General features: G+C 39.0%; 1 protein-coding gene across 1 annotated transcript in view; it reads left to right on the plus strand.

The window, feature by feature from the left end:
* The window catches only part of MAML2 (mastermind like transcriptional coactivator 2), a 341550-nt gene extending 324602 nt beyond the window's left edge, over window positions 1-16948 (plus strand). Inside the window, exons 3-5 of the mRNA XM_069469038.1 lie at window positions 5252-5455; window positions 10926-11037; window positions 13563-16948. Of these exons, the coding sequence (XP_069325139.1) occupies window positions 5252-5455; window positions 10926-11037; window positions 13563-14578 (1332 nt within the window). The 3' untranslated portion in view covers window positions 14579-16948. The remainder of the gene's footprint in view (window positions 1-5251; window positions 5456-10925; window positions 11038-13562) is intronic.
* The last annotated feature ends 8717 nt before the right edge of the window (window positions 16949-25665 follow it).

Consider the following 25665-nt stretch of genomic DNA (forward strand, 5'->3'; position numbering starts at 1 on the left):
CCCATTTTACAGATAAGGCAATTGAGGCTTATAGAGGTGAATTAACTTCTGCCAGATAATATAACTAATAAGTGTCAGAACTTGGATATGAACCAAGGTGGGCCTGTTTCCGCAGCCCATGCTCTTGTCCACTGCATGGGAATACAAAGAAGACTGAAAAAGAAAGTCCATTGAATTTTTCTACCTATGTTTGTCAACCACTTTTTTTTAAAAAATACTAAATCCTCTTTTCAAAGTGTTGCATAAAACTCCAAATTATATCCTAGAAAAGAGCAGACTGTTTCTATTCTGGTTGAAGTGGAGAATGGAGGGCCAACCACTGCCCCTAGTATATTCCCTCCCACCTTAATTCCACTTTCAGCTGTCTGTACACTCCTCTGACCTGCCTCTTTCTCCCTATCACAGGCTCTGCTTTCCTGTCCTTAGTCCAAGTGGACCCAAAGGCTCAACCCTCAGTCCTCCATGCATTTCCTCTTCCACTCACCCTCCAAGACACTCAACTCACTGATCTTCATCTACTACCATTCCATTCATGATTCTCAAGTGTTTATCTCCAAGTCCACATTCCTAGTGGCTTATAGAACACATGGGGTGAAATCTTTTCCAGGAGTCCTAATGGATTTAAGGTTGAACGAACTGACCAGTCATAGGGGTATAAATGTACTAGAGCTGTGGTCCAGAGACCAGTACCCATCTGTGGCCTGTTAGGAACCAGGCCGCACAGCAGGAGGTGAGCAGCAGGGAAGTTAGGGAGCAAAGCTTCATCTGTATTTACAGCTGCACATCACCGCCTGAGCTCCACCTCCTGTCAGATCAGCAGTGGCATTAGATACTCATAGGAGAACCCCACTGTAAACTGCCCATGCGCGAGGGATCTAGGTTGTGCACTCCTTATGAGAATCTAATGCCTGATGATCTGAGGTGGAGCTGAGGCAGTAATGCTAGTGCTGGGGAGCGGCTGCAAATACAGATTATCATTAGCAGAAACGTTGGACTGCAGAGAGACCATAATAAATCAATTGCTTGCAGGCTCGTATCAAAACCCTATCAGTGAGTGACAATCAAGCTGCATCTGGTGGCAGGCTTTATAGTGGCAAGTGACTTAACATACTTAAGTTTTATAGTTGCATCTGGTGGCAGACTTTAAGTCAGAATCCCACACTTATTTTATTCCATGCATGGCCGCTCATTATTTTATTTACCACTTCCATTCGTGCCTCTTTCCCACACTGCACACTTGTCTCAGTCACTGTTTCGCTAGGTTAGCTTTTAGGCTAACCTAGCAAAAATGAGTAAAAAATAAATGTCGCTGGAGAGCTTCTTTGAAAAGGGGGGAAAACCCAGTGATGAGACAGCAGAAGATTCCATGACTGCCAAGAAAATGAAAGCTGCATTTGAAAGAAAATACCAAGAGTCCTACTTAAATTACAGGTTCATTGCAACAGGTGATTCACATTCTCCAAGCCCGCTTTGTATAATATGTGGCAACTGGCTATCCAATGAAGCCATGAAACCTTCAAAACTTCTTCACCACATGGAGACCAAGCACCCTGCATTAAAAGACAAGCCTTTGGAGTTTTTCAAAAGAAAAAAATGTGAACATGAAGAACAGAAGCAATTATTGAAGGCCACCACTTTATCAAATGTGTCTGCACCGAGGGCACCATTCTTAGTGGCTAATCAAATTGCTAAAGCTAAGAAGCCTTTTACTATTGGTGAAGAGTTGACCCTGCCTGCTGCTAAGGATATTTGCTGTGAACTTTCAGGAAAGGCTGCAGTGCAAAGGTGGCACATTTTCCTCTTTCGGCTAGCACCATAACCAGACGAATTGATGAAATAGCAGAGGATATTGAGGCACAATTGTTAGAGAAGATTAATGAGTCACTGTGGTATGCAAGCCAGGTTGATGAGTCTACCGATGTTGACAAGGCAACGATACTTGTTTTTGTGCAGTATTTTTTTCAGGAGGATGTGCATGAGGATATGTTATATGTGCTTTTGTTGCCAGCCAACACCACAGCTGCAGAACTATTCAAGTCCTTGAATGATTACATATCAGGAAGAATGAATTGGTCATTTGGTGTTGGTATATGCATGGATGGAGCCTCTGCCATGACTGGACGGCTTTCTGGTTTCACTACTTGGGTCAAGGAGGTTGCTTCTGAATGTGAGTCTATGCACTGTGTAATCTATGGAGAAATGCTGGCTAGCCAAACAATGTCACCTGAACTAAACAACATTTTGCAGCATGTGATTCAAATTATCAACCACATTAAAGTACATGACCTTTACTCACATCGTTCGTGAAGCTCTGTAAGGAGATAGACACAGAGCACATATATCTTCTCCTATACACAGAAGTGAGATGGCTTTCCAAAGGTAGATCACTGGCCAGAGTTTTTGAGTTACAAGCGCCGCTCTAGTGATTTCTTTTAGAAAAACAGTCACCACTGGCAGCACATTTCAGTGACACAGAATGGGTTGCAAAACTTGCTTACTTGTGTGACATATTCAACCTGCTAAATGAACTCAATCTATCACTTCAGGGGAGAACAACAACTGTGGTCAAGTTGGCAGATAAAGTGGCTGCATTCAAAGCCAATCTGGCATTATGGGGCAATGGGTGAACATTGGGACTTTTGACATGTTTCAAACATTAGCAGAGATTTTGAAAGAGGCTGAGCCAGGGCCTTCTTTCTCCCAGCTGGTGCATGATCACCTATCTCAGCTTTCAAAAGAGTTTGAGCATTACTTCGCAACCACAAAAGACCCCCAAACTCAGAAGGAATGGATCCACGACCAATTTGTGAATAAGCCAAGTGTATCGACTTTGTCCATGCTAGAAGAGGATCAATTGCTTGAGATCACAAATAACTGTGGCCTTAAAAGTATGTTTGAGACAACTTAAATCTCCATAGGTTCTGGATTAAAGTCAAGGTGGAATATCCTGAGGTTGCCACAAAAGCACTGAAAAGCCTGCTTCCATTTCCAACATTCTTACTTTGAAAAGCAGGGTTTTCTTCAGTGACAGCAACCAAAACAAGATTACGGAGTAGACGGGACATAAGCAACGCACTTTGGGTGTCACTGTGTCTTTCCCATCACTCCCAGATGGGACCATCCAGGTGCAGGAAAACAAGCTCAGGGCTCCCACTGATTCTGCATTGTGGCAGGTTGTATAATTGTTTCATTATATGTTACAATGTAATAATGATAGAAATAAAGTGCACAATAAATGTAATGCACTTGAATCATCCTGAAACCATGTCTCCCACCGCCCAACCTGTGGAAAAATTGTCTTCCATGAAACCAGTCCCTGGTGCCAAAAAGATTGGGGACCATTAGAGGATGATTCCTCAGGGATGGCTCTAATTATCTTTAACCACCTGGTGAGGAGGATCTCCCTGCCCTGTCCTCACTCCCCTGCCCTTCTCCCCAACACACTCCCTTTCCACCTGCCTGACCTGAACGCGCTCAACCCTGAGAAGAGTGCTGCACAAACAGATGGGTTGGCACAGGTTGAAAGTAGAAAAATCTTTCTTCTCAATGCTTCCTGCCACAGCCAAAAGGCAGTAGAGCATAGTGATTGAGAACTAGGGTTGTGGAGTCAGACAGACCTGGCTTCAAAACCTCCTTGACTACTTACAGCTGTGTGATCTCTCTAAGCTAAGGTTTCCCATCTGCAAGACTAGGATAATAATACAAGTTCTTGCTCATTGTGTTTTCGGGAGGAGAGCATGAGATAAATCATGTAAGCACTGAGCACAGTGAGTGGCCTGGAATAAGTTTCAGTGGACAGTCATCCTTAGGATTATTTGGTACCTCTTTGCTTTTGAGACAGCTGGTGAGCTCTGTAGCCCCAGGCATTACTAAAGCAAGGCCAGGGCCTTGGAGTGGTGGCTTATTTTTAATTAATTAATTAATTAATTATGTTTACAGCTCAGCAGATAACTAAAGAGAGAAAAAGAGATAAAGGGGAAGAAAATTTTCACAAATGGGGTACTGACTACTGCTCCTCATCAGGCGTCATGCGAGTTGCTTTATCTTTCTCTTGTAACCTTCCACCATCCAGTTGGGGAATGAGAGTTGGATTTTACTGCTTCCGTGTATGCAGTGTTTCTCAAAGTGTATTCCGTGGACCAGTGAGTATCAGAAGCACCTGAGGAGGTACCCTGATCTAGTGCCTCAGAATCCCTGGTCAAGGCCAGGGCACCCATGTTATAACCTGATTCCCAGATGATGGTCATCAAGTGTGTGGATCTTTGATTTAGTGTTTATATCACATAATCCAAAATTCGATTCTATATTTTCTTGCATTTATACATGTAAACATTTTCTCCCTTACTTAGGTAATAAATTCTCCAAGATAGGATCATGTTTTCTAGTCTTCTTGTAACCCCACTAGTTCACTAGTGTACAGCTCCATCCTAAGTACATCATTGGGAATTAATGAGAATACTTGTCAGGGTTTAGTTTTCTGCCCTGCAGGGTCCTGATCTGTCAATACCTAAAGATTAATAGAGACCTCAAATTAGAATGGCAATTCACCAATACCCAATATTATTTGATATGCAAGGTGAGTTTTTTAATCAGTATTTTCTCATTGTCAGTGGTGTATGTGTGGGGTAGGTTCTCTTACTGGTTAATGTACTGTGATTCCTGAATTATTGACTAGGGAACAAAATTAACAAGTCCCTTAAAAGTAAAGCCCATTCCAAGTTTCAAAGTGTTTGTAAAACAGAAACTCACAGGCCTTCCGGCCTTCCCTTCACAGAAAGCTGGGCAAGGCAAAATGCCTTCTGTCCAAAACGGTTTCAACTTTTAAACACATGAATTGAAACATAATTTTCATTACAGAATCAGCAATGATACGTGCTCATTTTAGGGGAAAGGAAGGATTTGTTATTCTATGATGTATTTGTTCCTGAGAAATTGAGAGGTTTGCTGTATGTTTTGATGGTAGTTTTCTTTGAGGTTCTATAAACACCTTCTGGAATGTGGAGGTTCTACCATCAGAGTCATATGGGAGCTTTTCCAGTGCCCTAATGTCATTAACCCCACTGCTTTGGTTGCTGTGATGTGTAATTATTTCTTGTACATTCAAAAAGCAATTCTCTGATCTCCGACCCATTAACCATGTTTGATCTTTAACAAGATGAAAAATGTTTGGAATCTAAGCTTCTGATCTTTGTGCTGCATTTTTCTTCTCTTAATTCACAGTAGCTTTTCCTTCCCTCTTCCTCTTCTTTAGGATCAACACTCTGTGGTAGGCCAGAACGCAGGCCCCAATCCAAGTCCCAACCCCTGCTCAAATCCAAACACTGGAAGTGGTTACATGAACTCCCAGCAATCACTGTTGAATCAGCAATTGATGGGAAAGAAACAGGCTCTCCAGAGGCAGATCATGGAGCAGAAACAGCAACTTCTTCTGCAGCAGCAGATGCTGGTTGACACGGTAAAACTTTCTTTTAATCTCTACTGCACCTACCTGTTCGCCCAACAGAGGGGAGTTCATTCTTTCCCATGTCTATTTACTGCCCTTTTCTCTGTGCCTACTTATGTGACAGCAACAAGGGTGTCCTGGCTGCAAGGAAGGATAATTCCATACATTTGAAGTGCTGCAGAAAAAAAGAAAAACATACTTGATTTACCAGCTGCTGGACACTCGGAATGCATGGCACCTCTGCTAACTAGCCCTGCCCAGCACAGGAATGTCTCTAGAACTCTCCAGCCACCAATATGGGCATTTGAATCAGGCAAAAGAAACCAGTGTTATTCCCCAGCCCTGAGGGGCAGAAATCGTGAACAAAACTTTAATCAACTCAAATCCAAATTGATTTTAGAGATAAAAGAGTTTAAAAAGCAGTTGTAAAAGTCAACATGGAGTTTCAAAACTAAGATTTGGCTTCAAAAATAAAACATCTCACAATAGTGGATGTTCTTGAAGAAAATTGAAAATATATTTCTCATTTTCACTGTATTTATTTGGCCTTTTAAGAAAGGCAAGGTCATGTTTCCCACACACAACCCACGCATTAACCCTGCTTCAATATTTATCTGCTCCCTTCTGTATTCTCAGACATGTTCAGATGCTCAACAGCAGATCCAAAGCCTTCCAGGAGCTGCCCAAGACCACAGCCTGTAGATTCAGTCTCTCCTTTCAAACTATTTGGCCACATGAAATAAGAAATATCCATTTCCAGGTCAATATAGCTAAGGTACACAGAAAAGAGAAAAACAAAATCAAGCAATTTTGTACTCAAAAAGCTTTATAGTAAGAGTCAGAAATGTAGGGTGTGATAAGTGCTATAATTATTCAGTAAATATTAATTTACAACGAAGATACAGCCATAAATAAGACAGACCCTCTCTTTGCCCTAAAGAAGCCTAGAGCCCTCTGAGGATGTGTCAAATAAATAGGCAGTTGTAATGCATGTGGTTAAATGCTATGCCATGGGAACTGCTAGAAATGGTTTCAGGGAGATTCTATCTACCAAAGATCTGAAAGTGAAGTAGAACATGGAAGGAAGAGTAGGGGGCTTGTTTCAGTCAGAAGAACCAGTATATTCAAAGACCCAGAGACAATAAAGGATGCTATATATTATGTTTGCCAAGGTATAGAGTGTACACAAGGATGGGGAAGTGACAGGCAAAGGGGCCAGAGATGAGAGGCCAAGGCGTGATAAACCAGAATTTATATTGTCTGGAAAGCAATGGAGAAGATCTAAAAAATCTGACACCAGGAAGTCCTAGATTCAGATTTGCAGTATAGTAAATGTATCAACATAGTAAGAGAAAATGCAATAGAGAGAACGATTAAATCCAGCCTGGAAAGATTGAAGACAGTCTCAATTTGACTTTGACTTTGAAGGATTGTAGGGTTCTTTCTGATAGATAGAGTAGGTAGGGTTCACCATTCTAGATGGAGGGTGGGCCAGAGACCAAAAGGTGTAGTCTGGGTGTGTATTTGTTGGTTAGTTTGAAATTGCACTATGAAATATTTAATACATAATGAAAAGTATAAATAATGATATAAGAATCACATATGTTTTTCAAGGAATGACAAATGAAGTAAGTTTGGAGTCCATGGCATGTGAAAAGAAATAGTGAGAAATAAATTTATTTGACCTTGAATAAGGAATAGTGAGAAATAAGTTTATAGATGACCTTGAGCAGTGGTCCCCAACCGTTTTGGCACCAGGGACTGTTTTCATGGAAGACAATTTTTCCATGGACGGTGCAGGGGGAGAGGGGGCTTGGCATGATTCAAGCACATTACATTTATTGTGCAGTCAAACATGTCTGCTAATGATAATCTGTATTTGCAGCTGCTCCCCAGCGCTAGCGTCACCACCTCAGTTCCACTGCAGATCATCAGGCATTAGATTCTCATAAGGATCCTGCAACCTAGATCGTTTACATGCACAGTTGACAGTAGGGTTCATGCTCCTATGAGGATCTAATGCCGCCACTGCTGATCTGACAGAAGACAGAGCTTATGCAGTGATGTGAGTGATAGAAAGCAGCTGTAAATACAGATGACGCTTCGCTGGCTGGCCCACCGCTCACCTCCTCCTGTGCCATCCGGTTCCTAACAGGCCACAGACCAATACCGGTCCAGAGCCCAGGGGTTTGGGACCATGGACCTTGAGTACTGCCTTAAGGTGTAAGGGAGCCACTGACTGGATCACAAAGTAACATAATTGATTTCTTCTTGAAATCATAGTTTTAAAACTCCAGTCTTCCCACCCATTCCCCACTACCACCTTTTTTTAATTCTTATAAACTAAAGAGCTTAGAAACAAGGGCAGCAGAAGAGAAAAGCATACAATCTAAGATTGATTCACTGGGTGCACTTTCATCACTGCCATCAGTCCCACTAACTTGATGAATTATAACATGCAGAGGGCGCGTTTCTGGATTTTTGGCTCTGGTTAAAAGACAAGGAAGTGGTAGTGTACACATCCCCTGAGGGTCCTGGTCTGGCACTGGCCTGACTCCCACCAGCCCCAGCTGAGTCACCACTGGGCCAGGTGCAAAGGGCAGTGGCATAAGCTGTGCAAGATGAATGAGAATGAGGCTGCCGTCTTTGTGATTTTTATAAACCATTCACATTTCTCTTTGTTTGGACACCATTGAGGGTGCCTGTGCTTTTTAGCATATTCAGGAAGAAGCAGTCTTTGATACCACTTTGCATTAGCATATGCTTTGTGGTCGGTTGCAGTCAGTTGGCAAGGCCAGATAGGCGCCTAAATTGAGACATTTTCTCATGAAAGTTTGTTATCCGTATTCTCTATTATTCTCCCACCAATGAAGCACAAAGAAGAGAGATGAGTAGTACTTATTACAATGGGCATCATAATTACCAACACGTACTGTACACCTACTGTGTGCCAGGCACCACGCTGAGTTTTTACAGAATTAAAGGATTAATCTTTACAGTGGGAGTATGAGGGAGGTCCTTATACTTACTTACATACATAATTATCCACATCTTGCATTTTTGGAGATGGGGAAACTGAATCAGGACAGATATATGATAGCAGATGATTTCTACAATAGGTTTTGAGGTCCAAGAGATTGGGTTATCAGTAGACGTTAGTTGATAAATTAAATTTTAGGTGGCATAAAAGTAATCTCAGAGATGGCCTGTGTGTTTACACTCAGATACAATAGGAATGTCATTCTCTTCCCAAAATGTGGCCAACTCCATTAAGTATTGTAGTCTGGTCTTTGCTCCTCTTCAGCATAAAGTGACAACATGACAGTTCTATGTTATGTCCATAAGCAAGGTCATTAATTCTAACTCATTTGGGAACAGGTAGTTTTAGAAACTTAGATTTCCAGAGATACATATGATAAGCCTTTTAACAACAATTTAGCCCTTAGGGTAATAAAAAATCAACAATTAGATTGAAGATACATAAAAATAAATCCACATTTGAAATCTAGTCTATGATGGAGTGTCAGAGGCCTGATTGTCTCACAAACACACACGCACACACACGCACACACATACACATCCTGTCTTCTTCAGTATTTTCAGCAGAAATACCTAATTACATAAGAAAGAATGACAGATGCTTTTGGAAAAGAGAAGATTTCAGAAAGTTTTAATGTTGGCATAAAAATCGAAACTGTCATCTTACACAATAGTTTACAACAGGGCTGGTTGAACATCACCACATTTGGGTTCATGGAACATCTCAAGCTATTTCTTAAACATTCAGGGTTTGAGCAAAACCGAAAAGAGTTTCACCAACCACTTTTTCCCTTAATTTGTAAATCTATGCTTAAAAGAAATATAATCCATATGTTTCTGATTCATTTACACTTAGCTCATCAAAATTGTGTTTTAGATGAATTACTTATGTCCCAAAAAACTGTGAGTCTTTCAAGTTTTTTTCTTAGCAACAAGAATTTGGTTTGTTGTTGTTTTAAGGCTTTTTGTTCCCTCCTTTATAGTAGACTTACTCTGCTAAAAAGGAGGTTTGGAATTTGATGGGAAACTGAGAAACACATGGTTTAAGTGAGTTCTAAGTTAGTACACATTTGGCTCCCAGCTAATTTACGCATGTATCTATTACAAAGTTTTCTTTTCTATTTATTGACTTTTCTATAATTATAGTGTTCTCTCTCTACCTATGCCAATTATTTTTATCTTTGAAAATGGAGTTTGCTATGGGATGCATACAAAATTGCAGTGAAGCAATTCTAAAAACTTCCTGATCCATACTGAGCAAGAAGAAAAGCAGCCCTTGATCTCCAGAACTGATAAGATGTAGCCAAGCCATTTTGTTCTCTGTTGAACATAAACAATCTTATAGGATATCAACCTCAGACAAGGTTACTCTGAGACTGTGGTAAAATGAGACAAAATAAGGCCACTTGATAATTTTGTCTAACGGTCACACTGTGCAACTCCCAAAATACCAAATATCTCCCTCTCTTGAGCTAAGTGAGTGATAGCTACTTTACTCAATCATAGAATCAACCTCACTTTCTGACTGCTTCCAATCTAGAACAAATCTCTATTTCTTAGACCCTCCCTAAATCAACCAAAGTCCAAATCCTATCATAGGTTCTTTCTAACGTGCTCCTACTGGGACACCCCGTGACCACCAATGATTGAGTTTTCCCTTGATGTGATGAGTAAAACATCCAACAGGTATGTTCCTGGTGGTTTTGGTTGAGGGCATTGACAAGATTAAAAGAATGTCTCTCTATTCTCTGTTATCTCCCACACTCACCTATTCTAAAGATCTAAAGGTGGCTGATTCCAGAAGGAAGAAATGAAGGGAGCCTAAGGAATTTCTGTGCTTTTAGAATGGGGCCCTGAGAAACAGGGGAGCAAGAGGCCCTTGTATTGTGTGGCAGGAAAGAGCCTGAGTTTTGGCTCAGGATTCTGTCTCTGTTCTACCACTGTGTGACCTCGAGCAAGCTACTTAGCCTAACAAAGCTTCCATTTCCTCATCTTGTAAGTGGGAATAATCACACCTACCTTTGAGGATTATGTGCGTGTGGGGAGGGGGAAATAGAAATGGTATGCATATGGTACCTATGGCAGTTCCTGATAGGTTATCTCCTAACATCTCACCCTATCTAGGCTTGCCCCATTTAGGAAATAGAAACACAGAATGCCCAGTTGTTCTGTAAACAGAACTTTTGTTCTTGCAAAATAAAGGATATGAGAGTAGCTACTGGATCCAGTGTTATGGAGAAGTAGAAATTATACTTCCATGCAGGAAGTTTATTGAAATTGCAAAGATTTGTCTCTAAATTAAGACTAATAAGTAAGGTTATGATTTGTAACCCATGACTGCAAAATTGTTCTTATATTCTTATTTTTTGAATAATATCACATAAATTTTTACAAGTGAAAAAGTAACAATACAATTTAATATGTTTTCATTTGTATTTTCAAGGAGAAAATGGCTCCACAAGATCAGATAAACCGACATCTGACAAGGCCACCCCCAGATTATAAAGACCAAAGAAGAAATGTGGGCAATCTGCAACCAACTGCTCAGTATTCTGGTAAGTGTTCTTAAAAATTAATAAAAATGATAACTAGGAAAAGAAAACTCTTCAATTTTCAACATTTTCTCCTTTTCCCATCTCATATTTGGTTGTAATGTCTTTCTTAGGATCTTTCAGTCACTCCCATTTGGCTTTCATATCAAGACCACACTTAAATATTTTTCAGTCCTTTCGTCAGTTCTTGATTGTTCTTGCCCAATATTCACATATTTCACTGCTTTCCAGACTACTGAGAATTCAAAAAAGCTCAATATTTTCTAACTGCTAGATTCAATCATACTCTTCCCAATGGCATATCTTGCACCAGGTAGTGGAGAGTAAGCAGACATTTCTCCCTCTGAGACGCGTACTTGTATAACTTGCATACAGCCTTGTCCTCTTAATCCCCACCTTCGAGCTCACCTCTCCAAGGTTTCTCCTTCAAAGACAAATAGTCCTGCCACCAGGGAATAAATTGAAAAACAAATTACGTTTTTAGGAAGGATCTCAAAAACACCAAAGGTGGACTCCATTTAAATCATAAAGTAAAATTTCTTAATAGCTCTCCCAATATAAAATAGGTGGTAAGCACTACCCCCGAAATCTCTCTCCACCCACTCTCTGAACTCCAAAAGAAAACCTTTTTCAGACCCAGCCTGTCCTGCTCCTGCCTTCTCCTGTTCAGCATCTATTCAAGTCTCTTCTGCCCAGAACTCTGCACTTCACCCTGTAAGTTAAGCTTATCCTCTTGGGTTTCCAAAGTTCTCTCTGCTTTACACATTACCTTCATCTGTCCGGGAAGCCATCAAGAAGATTCTCTAAAGAAGGAGAAGCTGTGAACACTCCTATCTATTAATATTTCCTGGTACTATTAAGTGTAGTTTTAAATATGTTGGTCCTAATTTATTTAAACTCCTTCAAATATACCAGGTTACCTCTTTTGACTAAAATTAGGAACGGAGCCAGCATGTGCCTGTAGTCCCAGCTACTAGGGAGGCTAAGGTGAGAGGATTGCTTGAGACCAGGAGTTCAAGGCCAGCCTGGGCAACATACGGAGACCCTGTCTCTGAAAAAATAAATATATAAATAAATAAAATTAGGAATGGGATATATTATTCCACTCTATAACTTTGCCTCAAGGCAAAAACAGGATTCTCTATTTGTCCTCAAGGAAGTTGAAAGACAAGATGGGGTTTACAGTCATATGTTGACTAACGATGGGGATATGTTCTGTTCTGAGAAATGTATTGTTAGGTAATTTCATCATGGGAACATCATGGGGTGTACTTTCAGAAACCTAGACGATACAGCCTACTATATATACACCTAGGTTGTATGGTATAGCCTATTGATCCGATTCTACAAACCTGTCCAGTATGTTACTGTACTGAATACTGTAGGCAACTGTAACAGAATGCTACTTATTTGTGTATCTAAACACTTTGTGTCATCCATTAGTCTTGGGGAATGTGACGGTGAAATGGGCAAAAATTCCTTTCCTCATGGAACTTACCATCTAACAGGCACATTTTTTCCTCTTTCTGGCAGTCCATTTTTGTCTCTTCAGATGTTTTCCCATGATGACTTTAACCTCCCCAAGTAAGGAAGATTTCACTGTTTTGATTGATTATGATCTGTTGTGTGGAGCTTCCCTATTCAGCAGCCTGTGGCTCGGGCACTTGTTCCACATCCTGTCAGTCATTGACAGGCATCAGTTTAACTGGCAGGCACTTTGAGGCTCCATGGATTGCCCAATACAAAAGCTAAGTGCTAAAGGAAAGATTCAAAGGGCAAACGATGCTGGAGACTGGAAGCTGGAATGTAAGGGAAAGCTTAATGGAGGAGCTTGGGTCTTGGCCTGAGCCTTGAAGAAAAGATAAGGAGGGAGGGAAATGGCATGAACAAAGGTGGCTCATGGTATAACTATACCTCCTGGAACAGAAGACTTTCCTTATGGAAATAATTACCAGAGCATGGATCACATTGAATTCTAGATATATAAAGAGTTGGGAATTTACCCTTTGGACACTGGGGAGCCACTTATGGGATGATACAGATGCAGAGTGGGACATGATTTCCAAAGCCATAGGTTAGGAATATTAATCTAGGAGCCATGTGTAGAATTCATCCACACTTTCTTATTTGGACCCTAGGAAAATAGTAGCATGGATTTCATGACAGATGGCTAATCAAAATTGTACTCTTTGGACTTAGAACATCATAAAGCTAATTCAAAATGGAAGATTGACTATCACCTCCCCTTAATGACTCCAGAAGAGGAATAAATTAAAACCTCTAAAATAGAACCATTGCAGTTTAGTCTTGTTTCTGTAACATGTAAACTCTTGAACTAAGGAATGACCTAGGGTGATACTTCCTCCCAAAAGCTGTCTTGTTCCTTTCATATAATATATGTCATGACAAATCTCTTAAATCGATCTCACATCTGAAAGCAGTTTCAGAGTTGATAGTTATTGCAAAGTGCTATAAAAGAGGAGATAACATAATGTGATGAACTAATATAATTCTCTTTTTTTTCTTAGGTGGCTCATCGACAGTGAGTCTAAACTCTAACCAGGCTTTGGCAAACCCAGTTTCAACACACACCATTTTGACTCCCAATTCTAGCCTTCTATCTACTTCCCATGGGACAAGAATGCCATCGTTATCTACAGCAGTTCAGAACATAGGAATGTATGGAAATCTTCCTTGTAATCAACCTGGCACATACAGCGTCACTTCAGGAATGAATCAATTGACCCAACAGAGAAACCCAAACCAATTGATAGCAAATCAAAACAACCCTCTGATGCCACGGCCACCTACCTTAGGCCCAAGTAATAATAACAATGTGGCCACTTTTGGAGCTGGAACTGTTGGCAATTCACAACAATTGAGACCAAGTTTAACCCATAGCATGGCAAGCATGCCAGCACAGAGAACATCGAACGTAATGATCACATCCAACACAGCAGCACCAAACTGGGCCTCTCAAGAGGCAACAACCAAACAGCAGGAAGCCCTGAAGTCCACAGGAGTCCGCTTCCCTACAGGGACACCTGCAGCCTATACCCCAAACCAGTCATTACAACAGGCAGTAAGTAGCCAGCAATTTTCCCAGAGGGCAGTGGCTCCTCCTAACCAGTTAACACCAGCAGTGCAAATGAGACCCATGAACCAAATGAGCCAAACACTAAATGGACAAACCATGGGTCCACTCAGGGGCCTGAATCTCAGACCCAATCAGCTAAGCACACAGATTTTGCCTAATTTGAATCAGTCAGGAACAGGGTTGAATCAGTCGAGGACAAGCATAAACCAGCCACCGTCCCTGACACCCAGCAATTTTCCTTCGTCCAACCAAAGTTCCAGGGCTTTTCAAGGAACTGACCATGGCAGTGACTTAGCTTTTGACTTCCTCAGCCAACAGACTGATAACATGGGCCCTGCCCTAAACAGCGATGCTGATTTCATTGATTCTTTGTTGAAGACAGAGCCTGGTAATGATGACTGGATGAAAGACATCAATCTTGATGAAATCTTGGGGAATAACTCCTGAAGAAGAAAGAGGAGACAATTTACAAACTCCAGGCACTAAAAGGCAGTATTTTACAAGGACTCTGTAAAGGCCAAACTTTTGACTTTGAAGTGGACTACATGAAGATACCATGGTTTAAAATTGAAAAGCAGAAAGTAACTGCAGTGGTGAACATTTTGGTCCAAATTCTTGCCCTAAATCTCAAACCTGAAAGTAAAACATTGGGATCACTTTTCCCTGTCTAAACTCCAGGACACAGTATCCAATTCATCCAAACAGAACTATGATGTTGATGTGTAATTAATTGTGTAAAATAGGCTTCTCAAGCTTCTTTTCTCCCTGAAAAAAGGTAATAGAACTTGTAGCTTATTTAAACCCCATGTCACAAGGAGGTACTATTAATAGTTCCAAGCAACAAATTCCTTAATTTACTCTAATAGATATGTGTGGTTTGATTTTTCCACACTGTCCTTTCATTTAATTTTTCTAAATCTTGCAGGATGGATTGAAATATTGTAGGTTTGTTTGGAGAAACCAAACAGTACCCTAAGTAAGGGAAAGCCAGAAAACCTAGAAAACATCTAGTGGAATATAGAATTTCTTCCCTAGATTCACCCCTTACTTTTGCAGTTTTCCCACAAATCCTGTACTTTGGGATGCATGTATAGTGATGAAACAAGAATGGAGAGCTGCAAAATGTGATTTTGGCTTCCACAGCCAATTTCTGAATCCATTTGCAACCAAGTTTTAGATACAACCAAGACCTGTCCTAATCATACTGAAATACTGATGCACACCTGTCTATAATATTAGATTTCACTTTTTAAAAAATCCATTGGACATCGCTATAAAGAAGATTTATTTGGCCACAAATAATCTGAGGTATTGCTTATTGTGGTTGATGCCCACTGGTTTATACCCAAGCTGAACAAAATTGAGCCTTGTCCCTTCCTACTTGTTTTGATGACCAGAGACTGGTTTGTAAGAAAAGGAAGTTTGGAGACCAAAACTGAGATTAGAAGGTATCATGTTTTGGTTGGAGATAAGAACCAGGAGTGGTGGGTTCAAGTGGTTACAGATCTATTTCTTAGGGTTTGAAGGAAAGCATAATTAAGAGGGAAAACAATCTGGCCTTCTTCAGACATATTATTTGGATTTGGGTGAACAGCTAAATATTAATGGAATGTGGTCTGTTAGTTGCGGTCTATTCATTCTTCTCTCCCTGACGTGATGAATCATTGCCACATGCTAGATGGACCCTTCATGTCCAGGTTTTCTCCCTCAAGGCTGAGCACTATTTTGTTGAGTCATTTAACCTCAGTGCCCATATACAGACCAGCTGTAAAATGGGGAAGATGTGTGCTGATTTGGAATGGATGAAAAATACCACCATCATTTTCCTAACTACAGAGGAGCAAAGGTTATCTTTAGCCCGTTCAGTTATACACTCACATATTCAAATATCAAATGCAATTTAACTGAAGTCATTTAATCAAGTCTTTAAATATCTGCTCACAAAAAAAAAAACAAAAACATACACACTTTGAAAGTTCTACAAAGCTCTCTCCCAATCTTTAAAATGTCTAGAAGCATTCTCCTTCTGTTACACAACACCAACATCACTGGCCCAGAATCCTTTCTGTGCTAGGTTGTAAATATAAATAAATTACTTGTTTTGTAAACTTTTGTAAAGAATATTTTGGTAGAAATACTTAAAACATATTCTTTGGGTTATATTTATACATATGTGAAATAAATATACTATCAAAAGGTTATATTTTATACAAAAAGTAAATTGCTACCTTTTGTATGCTAATATACAAAGTTTTGTATAATATGATGGTTTATTTTTAGCTCTACACTTAAACCGTAGGTGGTCGAGTGGGGACTTTTAAAAACTATCAAGAGGCTTGTTAGACACATTTATATTCTGAAACCTCAATAAGAAAGCATTCCAGGTTTCAATCCTTTTCTTTTTTTATTTTTTCCTGCTCCCACATTCTTTTTTAAACCCTTAGTTCTTGTGTCTTACTTGATTATTCTGCTGTGCACATTGTATTGGTCCTTGTTGCATGTGGTCTACTGTGCGTTTTCCCATTTGATAAAACAGCGTTTTTCCATGCAAAAAAGAAAAGAAAATATGATGTACATATAAACACTTTTATTTTATGCCTCCTCCATGTTACTGTATATATCTGCCAGCACTTCCCAGTTACACTCCTGTGATTCAGCTTATTTTTCCCCTCACATAAATAGTATGTTTTGTAGTAGTTATCAAATTTAAGAGATAAAGCAATCAGAATGTTTGGATTTTCTTCTATCTAATGTGAATTTCATAATTAATGTCTATTTATTCAGCTATTCATTAAAATACAGGATTCTTTGGGAAAAAAATGGTGTAGTCTATAGTTTCTGTTTGTTGGCAGCCTATTACCAAAGATGAGGTCATTTTCCTGAAACCTGAGATAATGACAATTTGATAGACGTATTCAGCCAAAACCTTAGGATTTACAACTTAAGAGCTATTGGAACACAATCTCCCATGTACTGAAAAACCAGGCTACTTAATTGTTGGCATTGTTGATCATCCTGACATAGACAGGAGGTAGAAGTAATTTTTCTTTTTTTTTTTTTAATTCAAAGACTAGAAAGCAATTTAAGCAAATAATTCATTCTTGGCTTTATGTTAAGCCTAATGAAGACAAATAACTGCTCTAAGTGAGTGCACTAATATTACCTGCATTACTGTAACTGTACCCATAACTGTAAAGATCTCAACTTGTAAAACAAGTATTTTGTATTGTGTATCATTTCATGTGTAAAAAAATAGTTTTATAAAATTGAGAAGTGGTTCTCTTGTCTGAAATCGTACTCTCAGTCACCAGTGATATTGTTGGTACATCATGGAAAGTTCTGAGAACTATTAATAGTAATGGGTACTTAAAGGCAAATTTAGTCTCTAGAAAGCTTCTAATACTAGTGAAATGTTGGCTTGTCTCAATGTTCTTTAGTTCATGTAAAAAGTTTGTGTTAAAATTCTATATGCATAGTATCCACTAAATACTGAGGAAACTGCCTGATTCACAGGCACTATGGGCATTTGCCTGTCCTGCTGTTGGCATTTGGTCAGACCAGGCTGAGTGAACACGGCGCCAGAAAAACATAGCCCAACTGAGCATATTTACACAGCCCTCCTTGAGAATCAAGGAGGTTAAGGGAAAGATGGGCCTTTGTAGGAGGCAAGAGGAACCATTCCAAATTCTCCTGCCCCACTGACTAAATATGTTGCTAGGGTTCCTTTGTCCCTTTCCCCTCTGTCAAAAAAAAGTACATGACATTATCTTTTTTATTAGCATTAATGGAGCAATAATAAAATTGACATTTTTTATAGTCCCTGTCCCAGTGAGCCTGGAAGATTGGATAGCATACAAACAAAACCAACATTAATAAAAATAAGTAATATACACACAAAGTAAGAAAGAGAAATGTGTAATTCCGAAATTATCTATCCATCCCAGTAAATAGCCATGGAAGAAGACCGAGAAAGGAAAAGAGAGGGTAAAAGTGAGCTGAGAGAATAGCTCAGCTTCTTCCTACTCTGTGGTTGCCAAAAGCAGTTCAAATTGTTAATCATTCTATCTACCACTTCCGTTTAATATTTCTGTAACTATGTCTCCTCACCCAAAAAAGAGGATTTGGGGCTGAAATACCTCTATACTCCTTTTTAACTCAAACTCTGTGATTTTTTTTTCTAAAACTAAATAGAAAATTAATCCAAATGGCTCACTAGCCTCCTTTTTAAAATAAAAAAATCACTGGTCACTCAACGGTTTGAAAATTTCCAGACCGTCAGTCAACTTTATTTTACAAAGCCATCATTTCCTTTAAAATTGAATCATTTGAAAGTTAGGTTTCATCATCAGTAAGCTGGAACTAGACTAGACAAGTAGTAGGACAGTGTAGATGCCCACTGACTACACATCAAGCCCTGAAGATCAGTCGACAGATGGAAATGCGATATTAAATGCTCATTTTCCTGTGAGATCATAGAATTTCATAAAGAAAATATTTGCCTACTAGGGAGGAGAAAACCAATACTTTGGGTATATATATATATATATATATTCAATTGAGTACAGATTAATGAACTTTTGTGATGTGTAAATGGCAGTGCAATATCTTTTAATATCTTTCCTAAGTTCCTATAACAGACAAAGTACAGGTAGTGCCCTTCGATCAACTTCATTGGCAGCAATAACATAACTAAGACCCTGTACCATTAGAATTAAGAAAACATATTGACCTTAGATTTTTAGAACCAAATGCTGTTGTACCTGACCTGCATGCAGTAATATTAACAGAGCTTTTGTTTGTTTACATGCATAGCATCTTAAGTTCCCTTTTACTAAATTTAAGTCGTCTTTAGCTCCAAGATGAGCATGAATACAGATGTTTTTTATACTATTTAGCATTCTTTCAGCAAAAGGGAAGGAGGAGGGAGAGAAAGAGACAATAATATATAAAATGCTGCATAAATATATGGAAGCTTCTTATAGGCTTCTTTCAGCAAAAGAAGGGAGTAAGGAAGGAAGAAAGAAGAAAAGAAAGAAAACATATCTCAAATAGGTTTAGAGAAAGGAATTTACTGGTTAACATAACTAAAACTTCTAGGAACTCGTCTGGGTTTAGGCACAGCTGAATCCAGCAGCTCAACAGTGTCATCAAGAATAGGTTCTTTTATGATTTCTCTGACCTTTGCTTCCCTTTGTCTTGGCTCCATCCTCAGCATGTCCCTGTCTTATGCTGGCACATTCGTTGCTACATGCTCCAGACTTACCTCCTCACAACTCCAAGTCCAGTATAAATAAGAGAGGATGCTTCCCTTTTGAAGGATCTGACTTTGTATCTCACAGACTTTGATTAGGGCATCTGCCCATCCCTAAATGACCACTTTGGCCAGGGAGGTACAGTGTTCTGATTGGCCAGGGCCCAGTCAAATGCCCATCCTTGTAGGTAGAGATAGTGTTAATACCACCCAAACCAAATGGACTGAGGTTGAAAAAGACGTGATTTCCCAAGGGATAATTAGTTATTGTCAGAAAAAAATAAAAGAAACAGATGTAAAATCAAACTACAAATATCTACTACCTTTTTCTGACTGCCCATACAGACTGTTTTTTCCCATATCTTCAATTTCAAAATCTCACTAATAATCCAAACACACTCAACTCCTTCTCATAGGGAGGTAATCCAAATCTCATTTATTTACTGCATCCGCCTCCTAGTCCAGCCTTACCACACCTAGGTGAGGTAAACCCTTCTGCCAGGTGATGATGGACGAGCAACCTAAGCCCAAAAGATGTTTATCCACCCTCAATGTGTCCAATAAACATACAGTTGTGGAGAGAGAACAGGATATGGTAATAATGAGTTCTATTTGGAAGAGAAACTAAAATGTGAGATCATATCCTACTGAACAAGAAAAGTAAAGACCGTTCTAACTCTGAGCATTCCAATCAATGGCTTGGGAAGGAGAGGCATTAAAAACTCTCCTGAGAGGGAGGGGCAAGATGGCCGACGAGAAAAACCGCCAGCCAGAGTATCTCTGCAAGAAAGACAGATTTTAGAAGAAAGCGGAAAAAAAAAAACAAAAAAAAACAGGCAGACAAACATAGATGGGATGAGGGTTGGAAGAAAGGGTGCCTGAAACTACAGGAGACTCCATGGGAAGAAGTTGCAGACGAGAACTGGAAGGAGAAAGGCCCTGAGAGGCTTGTAGACCAGCGACAAGGGTAGGTGGAGTGGTTACATTTCCCCTCCCTTGCATCTCGGACTGCTGGCGGGCTCCTGAGCTGTTGGAGAGACTGCCAACACCAGCCCAGAGAGGGCCACGGCCAGTGAACGGTGAGTCACTTGCAGACAGGGCACCAGGCTCCCAGCTCCCTCGGGACACAATTCACAATGGCAAAGATATGGAAACAACCCAAGTGCCCATCAATACATAAGTGGATTAATAAAATGTGGTATACGTATACCATGGAGTTCTACTCAGCCACAAAAAACAATGGTGATCTAGCACCTCTTGTATTATCCTGGATAGAGCTGAAACCCATTCTACTAAATGAAGTATCACAAGAATGAAAAAACAAGCACCACATGTACTCACCATCAAATTGGTTTTAACTGATCAACACTTAAATGCACGTAGAGTAATAACATTCATCAGGTGTCGGGCAGATGGGAGGGGGAGGAGGGGGTGGGTATATACACACACATAATGGGTGGGGTGCGCACCGTCTGGGGGATTGGCACGCTTGAAGCTCTGACTATGGTGGGGCAAAGGCAATGTACATAACCTAAACATTTGTACTCCCAGAATATGCTGGAAAAAAAGGTAAAAAAACAAAACAAAACTCTCCTCTCACTTCAGGATGTATGCCAGCTGCATTTTACAATGGCAATAAGTTTTCCCTTCCACAGAGGGCATATTATATTAGGTACTTGGGAGGGGCCCAGGGAATCAGACTTCTCTCAGGTCCCATCATACCTCAGGCTACAAGTCCCATCTCTCTGACTTAGTGTGCAATACCTTTAGCATAGGACTGAGAGTTCAATGCTTCAAAAAGTCTCAACTGATTTCTAATTAGGGAAACAAAAACCACTTCATATATTCCAAGTGTCAGAGAGACTTTAATGCAAAGAATTGGTTACACAGGTGATGGACAAATTGAGAAGCCAAATAGGGAACGGTGAGGGCCACCTAGAGAAGAGCAAAAGCAGGAAGCCACTACCCTTTCTAGGATGAAAGGACAAAAGACAAGGAGCCAGAATCACTAAGTAGATGCTGCAACGTTGGCTGGCCTGTCTGGTAAGAGCTGGATCCAGTGATGAGTTTCAGCTGCTAATGGAGCCACCATTAATGACAGGGAGGGAGGAGAAGGAATACGATCCCCCCCTCCCAAAACACACACACACACACACACATCTTCCTCTGCTCTCCAGGAAATGTATCTCACTTGCTGAACTCAGCTGGAACATAGTATGGAGAAGTACATTACAGATTAGAGCAGGAAAAGGGCAAGGCATAAACCTGCCAATAAATAGACCCAGGTCTGACTTAACAAGCCTGCAGATTACTGGACTCTCAACCATCTTGGATTACCGACCTCGAGAAAAAAGCAGCTATCTTAGCAAAGCCTGATTTTCCTCCCTCTTTGCTTTCAGATACATTAACTTAATCTAACTTTGTCTGTTTATTATAAAATGGTATCAATTAGGAAACTATTCAGCTACAAGTATTTGAAACCCCAACTAAGGGTAATTTAAGCAGAGAAGGGTTTTTAAAATATTTCATCAACTCTAAGAAACACATGTTTTTCATATTTTTTCATCTGTAAATTAGGTTATTTATAATTGATGTGAAGAAAAAGTATTGTATTATTGTACAGTGGTCAGTAATTTTTTTCTTTCTTAGTGGTATATAGAATAATGGTGTGTCTTACAATCAATGACATCTTCGATTTAATGAAATACAGTATTTGTCTCATGAAACAAGGGGTCTGGGTGGGCAGTCCTGATCTGGAACAGTGGTCTAACAATACCATTAGGAACCCAGGCTATTTTTACCTTTCATGTCTGCCACGAGAATGTGTAGAAGAAGACTTCTTCCTCATTCTTCCCATCTTATGGTAACAATATGATTACTTCAGCCTCATGTCTATGTTTCAAGTTGGAAAAACAGAAAGGAAGAAAATATGAAGGGCAAAAAATATTGTCTATAGCAAGTCTTTACTTTTTCATTTTGGAAAGGTCACCCGCCACAGGGACTTATAACTATACCTTATTAGCCATGACTGTTTTATGGCCTTTCAGATCTTTAAGAGAGGCTGGGTGTGAAGTATTTAGAGTTATAGCCTCTATAGTAGAGGATAGCAAGGAGGCAGGTGGTTAGAAATGACAAGTAAAAGTATAAAGACATGCATGGAAATGATAAACATAAATTTAAGATTTGATTATCTTTGAGAGAATACAGAGAAATGTGATTGGAAAAGTATACATAGAGGGCTTAATTATAATTATAACATGTTATTTTCTAAGCCAAATGGAGACTACATGGTTGTTATATTATTTTTTCTCTTTCTTATATCTGAAATATTGTTAAAAATGAAAAGAAAGCTAAGTTAAATTATTTAGAATTCTCACTAATATCATTCTATAAATAAATGAATAAATAGTTATTGATTTAGATTTATGGCAGTATGCAGATGAGATACATTGAAAGGCCCTCCCAAAGAAAATAATTAAAGTGATAGATTTTAAAATAAAAGGGAGATTTCAAAACTTACTAAAAAGCTGAAGGAATAAAGACCTTGTGGTACTGGCATAAGTATAGACATATAGAACCGTAGAGTAGAATTAAGAGTCCAAAAACAAACCCTCAAATTTATGGTCAATCACTTTTTGACACAGTGCTATGACAATTCAAGGGAAGGGAGGGGAACAATCTTTTCAAAAATAGCTCTGGGACAACTGAATATCCACATGCAAAAGAATGAAGTTGGACCTCTACCTCACACCATGTATGAAAAGTTAAATCAAAATGGTTCACAGAACTAAATTAAGAACTAAAACTATAAAGTTCTTGGAAGAAAACAGATGTAAATTTTCATGATCTTGGATTAAGCAATGGTTTCTTATGATACCAAAACACAAGCAACAAAAGAAAAAATAGATATATTGGACTTCATCAAAATTTAAAACTTTAGTGCTTCAGAGCCACTATCAAGAAAATGAAAAAATAGCCCATAGAATGGAAGAAACTATTTACAAATCATATAGCTGATAAGGGACTGATATATAAAATATGTACAAAACTCTCACAATTTAAAAAAATGACAATTCAATTTAAAAATAGGCTAAGTATTGAATAGACTTTTCACCAAAGGAGATATACAAATAGTCAATAAGCATATGAAAAGATGCTCACCAGCATTAGTCATTAGGGAAATGCAAATCAAAACCACAATGAGGTACCACTTCATACCCACTTGGATGGCTATAATCAAAAAGACAGACAATAACAGCAAGTGTTTGCAAAGATGCGCTGAAATTGGGACTCTCATACATTGCTGGTGGGAATTTGAAATGAGCCAGCCACTTGGAAAAGGGTCTAGAAGTTCCTCAAAAGGTTAAACATAGAGTTATCATATAACCCAGCAACTCTGTTCTGAAGTATATAACCAAGAGAAATGAAAACATATGCCCACTTAAAAAGTTGTACATAAATGTTCATAGCAGCATTATTCATAACAGCCAAAAGTGCAGACAATCCAATGTCCATCAACTGATGAATAGATAAATAAAGTTTGGTTTATTCTTACAGAGGAGTGTTATCTGGCAATAAAAAGGAATGAAGCACTGACACATGCTGTAACATGGAAGAACCTTGAAAACATTATACTCAGTGAAAGCAGACGATTACAAAACACTGTATATTTTATGATTGCATTTATAGGAAATGTCCGGAATAGGCAAATCCACAGAGATAGAAAGTAAATTAGTGATTGCCTAGAGCTGGGGCCTGGGGTGCAGAATTAGCATGACTGCTAATGGGTATGGCCTCTTTCTGGGGTGAAGAAAATGTCCTAAAACCAGGTAGTGACAATGGTTGCACAACTCTGAAAATACTAAAAACCACTGAACCGTATACTTTAAAGGGGTAAATATTATAGTCTGTGATTTATATATATAAAAAAAGCTATTTTAAAAAGAAAAACAGATAAGGGGACGTTTAAAAAATAGATCTGTGGCTTACCACCAAAGCAACAAATATGCCATGCCTAGAAATGAAGTAAAATCAGGAATCCCTGGACATAAACAAGTGTCAATGACAGCTTTTGCCTTAACAGTTTTTTGTTTATTTGTTTGTTTTGCTTTGCTTTGTGTTGTTGAACTCTTGAGACTCTGAACCTGCATTTTGGCAACTGCACAGAGTATGGAGGGACAGGATATACAGGCTAGAACATGCTCAAGATGAGGATTAGGATAAAAAAGATCCCCTACAAAAGGCTGATATTCCATAAGATTACAACCACAGAGTAAGAGTGAAAATGAAATAAACCCTGCTGTGTCACAAAGGGGAAGACTCTTCCCTGAAAGCACATAACCACAAGACAGCATTCATAAAAGTCTGGGTTTGCATTCATGATATTTGTGTCCAAAAAAAACCTGAGTGCAGAATTTTATTTGAAGTGTCCCCAGTTGGATGCACCCTCAGGAAATAGAAACAAATGCAAATCCTCTCAGGAGGCTGCAAAAAATTCCTAGGAAGTTTCAAAGAAAACCAGCATCAGATCCATTATCAAAAATCACAAAACATATCTGTAAACAAAGCATCATGAGTAAGCACCAGCAGAAACAACAGACAGCAGCAGAACACCTACAAACGTTTCTGCTATTAGAAATAACAGACACAAAATCTGTTTAATATATTTAAAGAAATACAGAAGAGGCTTGGAGATACCAGCAGGAATTGCCTCTAGTGAATAGAGAATAAACATTCTTTTTAAGCATGGAATATTCATGAAAATTGATAACATTATAGACCATAAAGGAGCCTCATTAAATTTCAAATGATTGTTATGATACTGACCACAGTCTTCAGACACAATTCACTTGTTAGAAATGACTTTTAGAAAGATAACTTGGAAACCTCATTCATTTGAAAATTTTAAAAAACTCATCTAAACAATACATGAGTCAATGGCAAAACTAAAAATATAGAAAATACTTGTAATTAAATAATAATAGACTATATAGACTGCTTATGGAGCTGCTGGAGAGAAATCTATTTCTTTAATTGCTTTCATTAGAAAAAAAAATTTTTGATGAATTTTAAAAACATCCAACTTGAGGATTAAGAACAAGAATGTAGGACAAATCTAAAGAAGGTAGGGGTAATCACAGAGAAAAAAGTTAATTAATAAAAATAAGGGCAAAAACAAAAAATAAGGACAAAACAAGAGTTAATCCTCCATACAATAGGGAGAATTAACAATTCCAAAAGTTGATTCTTTAAGACCTTAATAAAATTGACAAACTACTGGAGA

The sequence above is a fragment of the Eulemur rufifrons genome, chromosome 6 (assembly GCF_041146395.1).
Source record: "Eulemur rufifrons isolate Redbay chromosome 6, OSU_ERuf_1, whole genome shotgun sequence".
Classification (NCBI taxonomy): Eukaryota; Metazoa; Chordata; class Mammalia; order Primates; family Lemuridae; genus Eulemur; species Eulemur rufifrons.